General features: G+C 48.1%; 1 protein-coding gene across 2 annotated transcripts in view; it reads right to left on the bottom strand.

The window, feature by feature from the left end:
- Positions 1 to 14,182, bottom strand: part of sorcs2 (sortilin-related VPS10 domain containing receptor 2) — a 197,394-nt gene extending 183,212 nt beyond the window's left edge. Inside the window, exon 1 of one of the 2 annotated variants that reach the window (XM_048971460.1) lies at positions 13,734 to 14,182. In XM_048971460.1, the coding sequence (XP_048827417.1) occupies positions 13,734 to 14,078 (345 nt within the window). In that variant the 5' untranslated portion in view covers positions 14,079 to 14,182. The remainder of the gene's footprint in view (positions 1 to 13,733) is intronic. The other variant, XM_048971459.1, reaches the window with a different exon arrangement.

Genomic DNA, 14,182 nt, shown 5'->3' with positions numbered 1-14,182 from the left:
TGTGGAGCTCAGAGACTGGCCAGTTATTGGTGTCTGTAACATTAGACAAAAATATATTGGTTACTGTAAAGGCCAATATTTCCATACTGGTGTGCCAGTACTTTCAGGCGAATGAGAACTCACCCAAACAATGGGGTGAAAAGCAATCCAAAGGCTAATGTGACATCAGAGGTCAGGGTACAAGGTCGTGCAGTACCTCCCATTATGGCAGACTCACACTGCAAGGACATCTGTCTCGACCCCGGTCTCTTCAGCACTTAATAACCAAGCTTAAAAACTAGGATGGCACAGAGTGGCATTTAATTATTCCGGCATTCAACCCCAGTTAAAACCATCACAGGGATCAGACAGAAGAGGATTCATGTGGAGTGAACTGAGTACATGTTAGGGCTGTCTCAGTAGCCCTTCCCACACAGGCACCAAAATTCACTGTGATTGGCTATCCTGGGCTCCCCGACAAAGGTGCTGTGTGAGACCCCTGGTGGGCCACCGTAGGCCAAGGACCAATAAAGTAATTCTGACCAAGCCGTCTAGCCATTCAGCTCTCTGACAGCAGCCAGCCTGTGCTCTTCACATATCCGGATATGTCAGGCTGAGAAAGCAGGCTCGCTCTGTCACACTCAATCGCAGGTCACTGCATCAGTGTTGGAGAGCTGAGCTTATGTCCATGTGTATGTTCATTTGCGATGACTCTGAAAAGTCATTCACACTGGAATTCAGCCACATATCTACCAGCCAGGGTAGGGGAAGGGATGTCAGTCTATCACGGGGGTCACCAAGCATATTAAAATTACAGGTGAAACCCCCCACCCCCTGAAATTAGTTTGTTGCTGATCAGATGCTAGCCAGTCACTAAAATTACAAGTATGAAGCCCCTTTGAAATGTGCTTCTGCTCCTCGGTCGGGTGAAATCTACCAAGGTGCACCCCCACCCGACCCCAAATTAATTTCTGGCTAGGAGCCTGGGGGGTTTCACACGTGCAATTTACATAAAAATATGCAATAAAAACTTTTAATCATCCCCCCCCCCACCATACAGATTACACAGAGCCAGCCACCATCGAAAACTGGTCAATCTCCATCACATTTTTGGGATGCTAATATTAACCCTTGAGCTCCGTAGCAAAGCTATGACCTTACGATCTGCCACATGGGCAGCGAGTCAGTTACCTCCCCCGGGATACCGCTGACACACGCCCATGTTCGGGGGACACCGGGATGAGTCCATGATGCCGATGGGACGGAGCCAAGGCTGCCCGTCACTGCCGGGTGACCGAAAGGGCCTCAGGCCGTGCCATCTGCCACATGGGGGGGGGGGGTATTTCCACATACAGCGCTGCCAATAGAAACGCCCCCTGCACCCTGAGCTACAACGATACAGCTCCGGCTAATACTGCCCTATTGCGCCAAAGAAAATAGCCCATATAGTGAGGTCCTCTCTCCTTTATAGCCACAGACGTGCTCACAACGGAGGACAAATCAACAAAGACTGTTAATAAAGGTAATAAAACAAAATATCGGCTGCAGCAGTCCTCATAGCTACGTCTGCGTCTGGCTGCACGCTGCCCTCCAATTGGCTGGCGGGCAAGACAACAAGTCATAAAGAAACCAAGACATATCCATGGCGACGGTCTCTTACCGCACAGCAAACTCATTCACATTCCATTCGGTCGTTTAATTTTTTTTTTTGGTCAGAAAGCCATGGAAATATGTCAGGTTTGGGTAAGAGGCATGTGACCACTGCACGCTCACTGGCAGTGCCCCCGGGCAAAGAGAACCGCCCCAAGGTCAAAGCCTGGCGCCAGGGATGGGCGCGACATCCTCCAACGTGGGAATAGACTGCAAGGGTGGGGGGGGGGGTGTTGACGGAGGCACGGTGGTGACAGGGTGGATTACATGCTGAAAAACCCAGTCTCCATAGCAAATTAACGGTCCTGGGATTGCAAGGATGAGCCGGTTCATCTGGGATTCTCATGGGGAGCTTGGCCCAAGAACAGAGGCCTGTCAGAGGACTGATGGGGGGGGGGTGGGCAGAGCAGCTCTGATCTTCACTGATGGGGAGCTCGACCCTTATCGGCGGCCTGCGAAACAGCCAACCACAGGCATCTCACACAAAGGGCAGAAAACACTCATTCCTCCACGTCACCAATCAACACGGAGAGAACAGAAAATGGATTGTAACACAGCCTCAAAATCATCCACAGGCCCCACAGCCCCTTTATCCACAGAGATTGCAGAACCCTTCACCTACAGAGGGTGCAGAGAGAGTTGGGGCTACAGCTGACCAGGGTGAGACCTGCTATCATCATTCATGCCAGCCTCCTCATTGTGCTGTTCGGAAAGCAGGGCCCTGCCAGAGGTGCCTCTGATAAATCACAACAGACGGTATCTCCCTGGGCATCAGGACGCAGAATAACAGATTAGAAGGCAGGGCTCTTCGGCCCAATGTGGCGATTAATGACGCAGCACGTCCCACAACAAAAGGCTGGAATCTTGAATCCCTTTCAGCGACTGTCACTGCGCCCTTAGCGCGAGTAACCTGAACGGAATTGTTTTCATAAAGGTGAATGAAATCTGTACAAAACAGGCATATAACAGTAACCTGATCATCTTCCAGTGAAAACAAATAATGAAACCCCTCTTGACTATTAAAAAAAAAAAACAGACAGGAAGATTGCAGTGCGTTGGCCAAAGTGCTGCTTTTCAGTTCTCTTAAACGCCACCACTTCCAGAGGAGCGAAGCCTGAAACGTTTCAAATCAATTTACCGAAATTTAATTCCACTAGTTCCTTCATTTCTTTTCTTTTCAGACCTTCCCGAATCCACGTGGGCCATTTGGAGGAGGTCTCGTGTGAACGAGGAGGCTGCTGCCGCTCCCAAGATTAATATTAATTATGCTGCAGGAGTACCAAAGCGTGAGTTAATATTACCGGACGCCCACTAGCTCTCCTCTGTGCCTTTTGTAATGGACTGAGCAGCCCGCAGGCAGCCTGGAGCCCGCATCAATGAATATTAATAATAAGTGGGATTAAATTAAAAGAACGGGGGGAGTTTCACTGACAGCAGCACACTGACGGTTTACGGCAGACAGATGAATATGTTGGATTGACATTCAGGGTCCGCCTGGGTCATCGTGGCTGGCTGGATGCTGGAGCAAGAGAATGTAAGCTAACATGGAAAAGCACGGAGCCCCACACACCGATCAAAATAAACACACACGCAACCCGGAAGGGGGCAGGCATGACCCGCCGGCCTGGGGCCCGCAGCACGCCGTAAGGGGCTCCGTCACCCTCCTGTTTATGCCCCCGCCACACGATTAATACACTGCCGCCAATGCATAAATCACACCCCACCTGATAACGTATTCATGGGAAAATTCAATTTATTCATCACCAGGGAATGATTTAGCACAACACAAGGGCCTATCAGGTCCAGTAAATTGTATCTCAAATTGAAAGCAGGTGGAGAAAATTATTTACACAATACAATGCAAAAATAAGTCAAATCCGAGAGCAAGGCAGGGCGTAATAAAAGCGGGCGATAGCGGCTCCTTGCCCCCGCACAATGGCAGTTATTATGCTCTTCGCACCCATGGGGGAGTCTCTGTCCTCTGAGTTTCCGCTACTGCGATTCATTCTGCCTTGATACCACCGGAGGCACAACGCACTGGCAAAGAGTGCTTCACCTGCAATTGGTTTTCCCTGCTTATCAAACGAAAATATATATATATTTTTTTTCTTCCCAGAGACAAACTCCCAGCAGTCCGAGGCAGGTGTTCCTCTGTGTCCTGATTCTGGATAAGCGGGTCCACGGGACTGACAGATAGTCACCCCAGGAGCTGAACTGGGCCCCAGATGTTTTAGAGAAATTCAAGTCATTATTTTAAGTCGATTTGAAAAGGAAAAAAAAAAAAAAAAAAAAACACTGTAATTTTCCCCCCCAGTGTCCTGCTGTCCTGGTGGAGCATTAAGAATGCGGGCTGATCTCGCCAAAGGGGATGAGCTCCAGACGCAATGCATTGTGGGAGTTCAAGGCCCGGTCTCTGTTCCCCCCCCCCCCAACTGCGATGTATGAGGAACCTGACTAGGCCTCAGAGTCTCCCTTGTACCTTACAGTGGAGGTTTGCTGTAAATGCATGAGTTCTATCAGCCTCACACCTCTCTAATCCTGCCATTCCCATTGGTTTAAGTCATCCACAGACTTGCCGAGACTTTGTGAGCTGCTATGCTGCCGTCTCCTGCTGGAGAATGCTGGGCAAGGCCAAACTCCAAACACTGAGTATTTCCTAGTGGTCCAAAAGCCCTCCAGGCGTCAGAGAAAAGTGAGAATCCACTGGGCACCAAATCCAAATAACAGCTGTTCTTTCCCAGGACACAAAATATGTGGCAACGTTTTTTCAGGAGATAAGATCTCTAAATCACACCGACACAGCGGTTACTGGACAGATACAATACATCGGCATACACACACGTCCCAAAGATTTGCTCTTGGCATGATAGACTAATTGTTCACACTATTCTCAGTTATCGTTTCAGAACTATCTCATTTGAATGGAAAATTATGCCTTTTGTGTCGGTATATTTACAGTACGAAGTGCATTGTAATGAAATAACATTATGAAATAGACCGATCCAGCTTTTCTTAGAACAGATTGCCAAAGAAAATGAAAAAAACAGCATTTGCAGAAATAAAACTCACGTCACCGTTAATCCTCGCCGTTAGGTCAGATTGCCCCCCCCAACTGAAACTGTCAAGATGTCTTCTGTCTCGCATGGGTAAACGTCCGCCTTTGGCACGCAAAACACAGGTTTTATTTGGAACGACTGATGAAGACACACTTTGAGGTGCCGAGCTGCTCTTCTGCTTGTTGCTCTTTTTGCTGTTTTTTTTTTTTGTTAGCAGGGACAAATATTCCATGAATCTGCATCCATCATCAAGCGGGGGGGGGGGGGGGGGGGGGGAGGCTTGGAGGAGATTCAACCTCGACCACAGTCACTCACGAAGCCGGCTGGCTCACACACACACACACAAACATACACACACACACACACACACACAAACATACACACATATACACACACAAACATACACACACACACACACACACAAACATACACACACACACACACACACAAACATACACAAACACAAAAAAAAAACACACACACAACTTTGTAATTATATCTTTGTGGGGACTCTCCATTCATTTCTATGGGGAACACTAAGCTTAACCATAAGCAAACAAATTACATACAAGACTTTTGGCATTTTTACTTTTTTCATTGCATTCACAGATCTTTGTGGGAACCCGAAACACATTTTTAACACATTGCAGGGGGCATTTGGTCCCCACAATGTAACATAACATAATCCACACATAAACACACACACAGATAAATTCCGTAGGCTCATAGGGACAGGCATAAGGCGGGGGGACAAAAGTCGAGAGAGTAAAAGTGCCTCCCCACACACACACACACACACACACACACACACACACACACACACCACCCAGGAGGTCTGCTGTCTATTGATGCTGTGACAGAGGCACCTTCTCGACAAGCACCAATGACCTGATGAAATGAGATCCAGAGCCTCAACTTAATGACGCTGCGCAAAACAAACCTCATTCCAGATCTTCGAGATCCGTTAACCCTTCAAATGCCTGTGCTGACACCCCCAGAAAAGCCCAGCGCTCAAATCCTCTGATTAATATGCCAGTCATGCATGAAAACTAAGCCTACAGCACATAAATGCACAGCTCATTGAAAAGGTGTGATTCTGCTTAATTTCTCATCACTTAAATGTTTCTTTTGTCCTGCACAAATGTCTTTTATCTAACCCAGTGTTTCCCCACCCAGTCCTCAGTGCCCCCTAGACAGTCCACCCAGCTCCCAAGCAAAAATGTGGACTGTCTGGCAAGGAGCTGGGAGCGTCTCCGAGGACGGGGTATGGAAGCACTGGTCTAACCTGACTCAGCTTGCAGTCTTAAGGATGCAAATCAACTGGGTGTTTTAATGAAGCTGGAGATGCTTTTCTCTGAGCTACAACGCTTGAATTCGAACCGACAACCTGCCCGGTCTTTAAAGGAAAAAGGGCTGAGGTTCACCACAGTCTGAGAATCACATATCGGAGTGATTCACTCAGGCAAATTTCGATACGCTCCACTATGCACATTCATATGCAAATGTATGCAGGCGCACATATTCATATGCAAAAAATGCATAACTATTTACATGTGCATGTCAACATACATGGCCACATGGCGGCATTAACATGCACACGCTCCCAGCCGGGACGGGCTGTCTGCACACGCGAATCTCTGCTGTCCAATAGACGCTCTAGCCGCTAGTTACTTTGTCAGTAGTATACATTATTTGTTAGTTATTTATTGTTTATTTAATGCTAGTTACTGTAATGCTGCACTGCTTTGTTAATTGTCTCGTCTTTGAAGGAGGCATTCAAGTAAGAATATCATAGTATTCTGTACTTTGTTCGTATGACAATATAATTTTGAATCCTGAATCCTGGCTGGTTTTCTCGCGCTCTTACTCATGGGGGGGCCATGCCCAGTGCTGAGACACTGGCAAACCCACATCACCAGGATGGCCATGGCAGGGGCTGCGTCTCGCCTCCTTCCACCCTCTGCCCCTCCCGCCATGGGCTGCCTATTTGCCCCAACGATCCAGGAGGGACCAGTTTGAAAGCCTTCTCTCATTTCCCAGCGAATAACGCCCCCCCCCCCCCCCACCCCCACAGCTTCTAGAGGGACTCGTCCCTGTTCAAGTTCTGCAGCTCTGAAGTAAATATTTATTTCCCGCACAATTAGAGGATCCGGCAGAGGCGTGCACTGCATTCCACAAAAAAAATGAAGATAAATGAGCTAAATCTGCATTCAGTGTATAAGGCGAAGTACGAAATGTTTAAGGGAAGCGGGAGGCATTTGCCTGTGATGGCTGGTTACGTGGAGTTTGTCATGTAGGGGTGGGCGGGGGGGGGGCGACGTATTTACATACTAACAGCTCAGTATTACTGATCCACCTGGGGTAAATGCTGTCAGCCCATAACACTTTTTCTCTGCCCCTCAGCAGATTCTGCCCCCCTCCCCACTTCATGCTGTAACCCAGAGAGATAAAGCGGGTAACTGGCCCACTGTCCCAGGGGGCCGTTTGTCCAGGACCCCCCCAGGAGAGTGTTTGACCTCCCCTGCTCTTGGGAGAAAGTGTAACAAATTAACTAGGTTTTCACGGTTTAATCTTGATGCTGGGAGTAACTGACAGTGCTGGTCATGTGATCAAGGCCATGCGGGTCAGCCACTGCCCATGTGCCCCCTACAGGTCTCCCAGGGCTCAGCACGTTATGTGTTTAAGCAGTGATGACTGTTCTGTCCCTAGAACCAGGGCCAGTCTATCCTATAGGTGAGAAAGGTGGACTCCAGCTTCTAAGAGGATGTTGACAGCAGACTGCCGGCACCCACATCCAACCAAGCTCCTCTTTGTTTTGGATGGTGGGTTCTGGGCACATCATAGCCCTGCCCAGACTCATGCCAACTCATCTGGGGGAGCATCATGGGAATTATCTATGTTCATTGTACCCTCAAGCTTGCCATTTGGGCATTTGACAAATGGACGCTGGTTTCATTCGGATCTTAACGGCGGTCTCCCCACACCCCCACAAAGCAGGCCAAGTGTCAAGCTCAACTGATGATAGCTGCCCCTGTCCCCTGGATTTTTAAAGAACATGAACAGCATCAAAGGGACGCTGAGAAAGGTCATCAGGGCACCTCAGTGCCCCCAGTCCAGTGACAAACTCTTAAAACCTCCCCCTGTCCTGCCCTGTGCCACACATCACAAGCCTGGATGTGGTTCGGTCCATTTATTTTCACACAGGACACTACCTGATGCTACAGGTCTCTTGTCACCCACCCCCACATACCGTGAAACGAGTGGCCCCGTCCTAAACATGCCTCCCCCAGTGAGGGGGAGGACAGGCAAGAATCTCTGTGCTTCCTAAGCCACAACACGGGGTGGACGTCACGTCACTTCTGCCCCGAGGGCTCGCTAATTACGGCGCATCGTAACCGGAACACATATCGGAAAGAGGCTTTTTTTTATTTGACACCAATGACATTGGACCTTGGGGCAAGACTCTGCTTAAATTGTAATGGTAATTTGTAAATAATGAAGACTCTGTTCAATTAGAATTCAAATGTGAGCCATTATAGGATCCATAATGATGTATTCAGCCTTGGGGTCAGAACAGCAATATGTCAGGACAATTTGAGAGAGAAATGTACCTCACCCTGCCCCCCCACCCTGCCCCCCCATCTCTATTGCTGGCTGGGAAGTAGATTCAGGAAATGGTCTCGATTATATCAACCGCTGAAGATGAACCATAAACTACGCACATTAAGCGCAGATGATGCGTAAAGAAGCAACACTGTGCTCCCTGCCTAGGTGAAAAGATGGAAGGAGCCCCCCGCCTTGACAAAGTGAGCAGCTGGAGAGCATCCTGCAGGGGAACCCCCAAGGGGAACCCCCGAGGGGAACCTCCAAGGGGAACGCCGTGCCAAAGACCTGCAAGTACCGCTACACCCACCCGGAAGCCGGCTCACGCACGCAAACACACGCGCGGCTCTCCCACACTCGGTCTTTATCTGAGCGGAAGTTCATTCATCACAGGAGGCCTCTGAATTCCCACACCGCCACCTGCTCTGCACCCTCCCCGTCGAGCCAGATGTTACAAGCACTTTGTGAGACTTATTGGTGAATTTTTTTTTTTTTTAGCAAAATGGGAAGAGTCTGCATTGAGAAAATGTATCTGCAGGCATATTCAACACCTAACTGTAAACCTTAGTGAAAAAACTATTCTATTGTGCAACGAAAAAGTCACTTACGTAAAGGAAAGAACTTTATACATCCCGAGGCTACCGAATAAAATGTCACTTCAAGCATCGTCATTTGGCTGTTACTGCTGGGGAGAATTATTCTAAATATTGACAAAAAAATCACCCCATCCACTATATCCTTAATGCCTCAGCCAATCACAACCCAAGTCCACGCAATCACAGGTCAGCCAAGGGTGTCACCAACGTCCCCGATAAAGTGACCTTTGTTAGCGACTCACGAGGGTCACATCCATGCATGGAAACCTCGGATTTCAGGAGCAAACCATCTCCCTTAGTGTAGGGGTGTCTGTAGGGAAGGGACAGCCTTTAGGACAACATCTTATGGAGCTAAACATGTGTGATGTGTCAGGCAAAATGATGATGCGGAGCGTACCATTATCAGTGTGCAAGCTCACAATTACACAGCTCCTGCACGGAAATGCCTGCTGCCAGCTGAGGAGGGGACGTATGACTAGGTGCAGCTGGCTCGCATTAGACATGTATAATTAAGCTCTCACAGTCATAGTTGAGCTGACTGGTCCCGGTGGGGGTGGCTGGCGGGGGGTCCCGGGGGCATAACAATGCTTACAAACAAGACAAGACTCTCCTTATCTTATCTTATCCATGTGGAAATAATTCCTGAAATTCTCTAAAATCCATAATCCCTCATAATTAAGGAGCAAAACACAGAATGTTAGATGTATTTGCATGTGCTTGTGTGAATGGTTATAAATGAAGATGTTCAGTAATGTAATCTCAGTCATTATACAGATAAAGCAACAAAAATAGGTGTATTGCAATGGACTAGCATCCCATAAAGGCTGTACCCCAACCCTGCACGCTGTGTTACCCCCCCCCCCCCCCCCTACCGCACCACCACCCCCACCTCCACCAACTCTGACCAACATAAGCAGTTAGAAAAAGCATGGATGGAAGGATGGATGGAGATCAGTTTAGATCCCGGCAAATACCAAGCTCTTGGAATTGCCTCAAAAAATGCCAACCCTGAGCTATTATAGCCAGGTGGAGATGAAATGGCCGCTCGATGCCATCAGTGCTAAAGCAGCGAGCTGATAAACGGAGAGAAGAAGCTTTCCCAGAAGCCCCGGGGCTCGCAGAGAGCCCGCGGCAGACCTTGGGGGCAAGCGAGACGGGGTCACCGGACCCGGCCGCCGCCTCGCTGATGAGCCACGTCGGGCGGATCTCAGTCTCCATCCCGAGGGAGATCGATCTCTTCCGCCACCGTTTTTCAGCTCAACTTTAAATGAAAGAAATTCAGCTGTGAAATTAATTTGTATTTCTGTACGTTCTTGTTGGCACTTCTATTTATAGTGTATGTCTACAACATAATTCTCTTTTTGCCCTTAAAATAGCACAGTGCCACATACAATTACTATCGAATCCGTATGACTTTTTATTCGGATTATTAGCCACGGCGCAATTCAGCAACTGATTTATTTAATTCGATTAGGCAAATGAGCTGCAGAAACAAAGCAAACAGGTTGCCATGGTCTTCTTTGTTTACGCTAAATATATCCATAACATTGACGTCTGAGTAACGGTTAGGAGAGGGATGCACCTAGGTCATTTTAAAAATACGGTACTCGTCCACTCCATAGCTGTCCAATTAAACCGCATTAATTACAAGCCGCAAAGCAGGCTTGAGATGCCCCGCTATGGGAATCCTCGGAATCTCACTTCGGCTTTAAGATATTATTTTCTGGACATACGTGTTCTTCTGTGGTAGTAACAAAGACCAATCTAATTCGGCTCCATGCCACCCTGCATTTTGTGCTACGGGGTCCATGTGGTCAGAAATCCATAGACATCTCCCAAATACACGCATTCCTACAATTCATTGTATTCCGTTTCAGCAGAATTTGAATTAATGGAAAGCAATAAAACACGTGTGTAACTTTATCAGCAGATAAGACTCAGGTATTCGGATATTTTGATCTTTGACCATATAGATTCGGGACAAGAGCCAAACTCCTACCCTGAGTGGGCAGGGGGACCCCCTCAACGCCAAAAACGGAGCATATACATGCATGATATGCAAGTTGCCTTTGAAATCGGCACTTAAAAACTATGGAAGTCGTTTTCTATGCGATTGATGTCCATGTCCGTGCTATATAAACCATATCATTTTTGTTAGATTTCTCTAGGGTCCCTAAAAGCGCTGCAGAACGCCAGACGACTTGACCTGGTAATTCATTATGTACGCAGTTAACGGTGCTTATTTGGGAAGAAAGAGTGTTGACGCTCAAATTAATTATGACAAGCGTAAAATATAATATATTCCGCCCTTCCAAGGAAACCTTGATTGCCGCTTCTCGGACGTGGGTGACGCATCTCGCCATTTTACGCTATTTTAAGGCATTTGGTAAAACCCTGACAGAATGAGCTCATAACGTGCTGCCGGAGCAGCGAAACAGCACGGGAAACATCATTAGAAAGTTTAAATGCCATCTTCCACTATAGGTGCCCGAGTGCTTACAGTGTTTGCGTGACAGGCGGGGGCTTTACGCAGCCCCAGCCGAGTTAACATAATCGCTGGCGATCGTCAATCAAAGCTTTCCCAGGACAGCGCGTACAGGTCGGGATCTGCGCTGGTGTCCGTGTGGGGGAGGAGGCAAGACATTAAAGACGCCTCTGACCAAAAAGAAGCGCAGAAATGCAGGGAGCAACGCAGGCTGACAGTGCCAGCTGCCTGTGGATCAGCTCCTCCCCCTGTTTGTCCCGCTTCTTCATTCCTGCGGAAGCCAGCAGAACTTTCTGACAGCTGAACCAGGGAATCTGCTGCTGAGTAAAGCAGACTTATTTGTAAAGTCCCGTCTGAAAGCAGATTATTTGCCACGAATGCACTGGAAAGCTCAATAAAGGATGCACACCTGCTGCCTCCCTGTAGGAGGCGCCCTGCAGCACCATCTCCTACCGGCACTCTGTCCAAAACACACCGCCCACCGCACCCCCAAAACAGGACGCCATCCTCCCACCACCGCCCACTTTTCAAACAAAATGACCATTTACAGCACTTAGAGAAAGACTCAAACAACAAGTGAGCCGGGCTGCTTTTCCTACGCCCTCGCAGTTCCTCTGCACCCCCTCCCCACCCCACCCAGTGATGGTACCCAGTTTTGACCGTGGGAGATGAAAAACCGCTCCACAGTAAGGGAGCTCAATCAGAACACATCCCCATCATAACTCGGCAATGCACTGAAACACATGGCCATAGCATATACAGATTTTTTAAAAAGAAAAAATATTTAACCACGTATAATCATAGAGCACACACCAAAGCACACAGGTTTACACAAAGGCAGTTTGTATACTGAGAAACACGCACACGCATAGTCACTCAGTCATACTAACAAAGCCATGTATCCCGCAACACACGCACAGCCACACGGAAGAGCTATAAACGGACGTTTGTTGTGGTTCCCCAGGGTACCGTAAGTGCCCTTGAACAGAGTCTATTAGAAACATGCGATCCTCGGTCACAGTCCGAGGGCTCTCCGCATCACTGCCTGGCTCAAACGCAGTCAACTTTCTGCTACCTTTACACAAGAAAGCTGTAACCAGAGTAAGCATAACGCTAACCCGGTACACACGTCTGCTAAGAAACCGTGTTTCAGGTAGGGGGTCGAAGGCTCAGCAGATCGATGTATATAAAACTAAAATAAAATCAGCAGGACGCGCTACTCAGAGCGAATTACAAATAGGATTGGAGACGCCACAGCGTCATTTAAATAGGCATAATAATAATAATAATAATAACAATAATAATAATAATACATGCCTAAACAATTTCCGTACATTAAAAGCGATAAAGTGCATGTAATGTAACTTTTAAATAGGCCTACAGAAAGTAGGTTGCATAGGAAGGCCATACAGAGTTAAATTGTGTATTCATAAAAAATAATGCAATTTAGAGATAATACTGAGGTAGAGCAAAACCTCTCCGAGTCCTGTTCAACTCACATTCAGACGAAGCTTAATAAACACCTTAATTTAAGCCCCTTTTAAATGTGGCTATACACACACTCGAAATCTTTGAAAAGAACAGCGGAACTAATTAATTTCGGGGAATAATGAGCCCGATCATTGATATGGACGGTAGAGAAGCCCGAAGTATTCGGCTGGGGAGGGGGGCATCCCCGCGGTAACGGCGGCGTCTCCGCCGGACACCCAGTGTCCCCCCCCCCCAGAAGCAGCGGCTCCGCATCGCTGATATCGCCACGAACCTGTTAAGCAAACGCTTATTTGTCTTATTTAGCAAAACTCTCCCATATCCTATATACATTCATGCCTTCTCAAAAGTTCTGTGCGGGAAGGAACAACTCATAATAAAAATAACAGGGATTCCTAAAGCACCAATGACCATAATGATGAAACAAAGTTTCACTTGGGATATGTTTGTAGGAATAAAACATGATTTCCCATTGCGCAGGGGGCAGGTTTAAGAGCTGAAGTATCCATCACGAAGCTAGAGGGCAGAGAAACCAGTTTGACACAATCGCTTTTAAAAAGGTGAACAAAGGACAGGTGATGATTCTGTACCTTATTACTCAGCCTCTTCTCATCTACGGCAATTGGCAGCGGTGATCAGGGACCCCAACAATTTTCTTTTCATAAAAACGCATTGAGATTTATATTGCATACAGCTGTCAGTTGGCTCTAATACATGTGAACCAGACCAACACTTTGTGCGTGTGGGCAGCGGTCCGAGGACAACACAGAAGTTGGCGTCTTTGTCGCTGGCCAGTATTGCCAATGGAGAGGAGCAGCAGCGACAATAACTAAAGTCAGTTTGCAGTGACTGAAATGGTCAAAAATTCGCACTTACGCTGCTGTTTTCGCCGGTCCAGTGAACCATCGCCTGGTTATGAGTGGCGTCCCCCTTCAGCACGAAGGAGCTGCTCAGAAGGGACACTTTCTCCTGGGATGGTGCTCTCCTGAAGCGTGCGGCTCCCGCGGCGCCCGGCTCTCCGCCGCTATCGGCGAAGCTCCGCGCAAACACTCCGCCGCCGCTCTTGTCAAGCGTCCCCTCTCCGCTGCTCCGGTGCAGAGCACCGCTGTCACCGTGTACGTGGCCCGGCAATGACACCCAGTGAGCGGCCAGAAGCAGGGACAGGTACAGGTGCGGGGAAGAGCTTCCTATCGTACAAAAATTCGGCCCGCTTTTCGCCATGGAAGCAGCTCGGTCTATCTGATACTGACAGCACAGTGCGATGCGAGAGGAAGATAGATGGATCTACTGTAACCGGAGAAGAAGGGAGGGATTGCGATGAGAAG

Source organism: Brienomyrus brachyistius, chromosome 12 (assembly GCF_023856365.1).
Source record: "Brienomyrus brachyistius isolate T26 chromosome 12, BBRACH_0.4, whole genome shotgun sequence".
In the NCBI taxonomy this organism is placed as follows: Eukaryota; Metazoa; Chordata; class Actinopteri; order Osteoglossiformes; family Mormyridae; genus Brienomyrus; species Brienomyrus brachyistius.
This window is presented reverse-complemented; position numbering and strand designations above follow the sequence as displayed.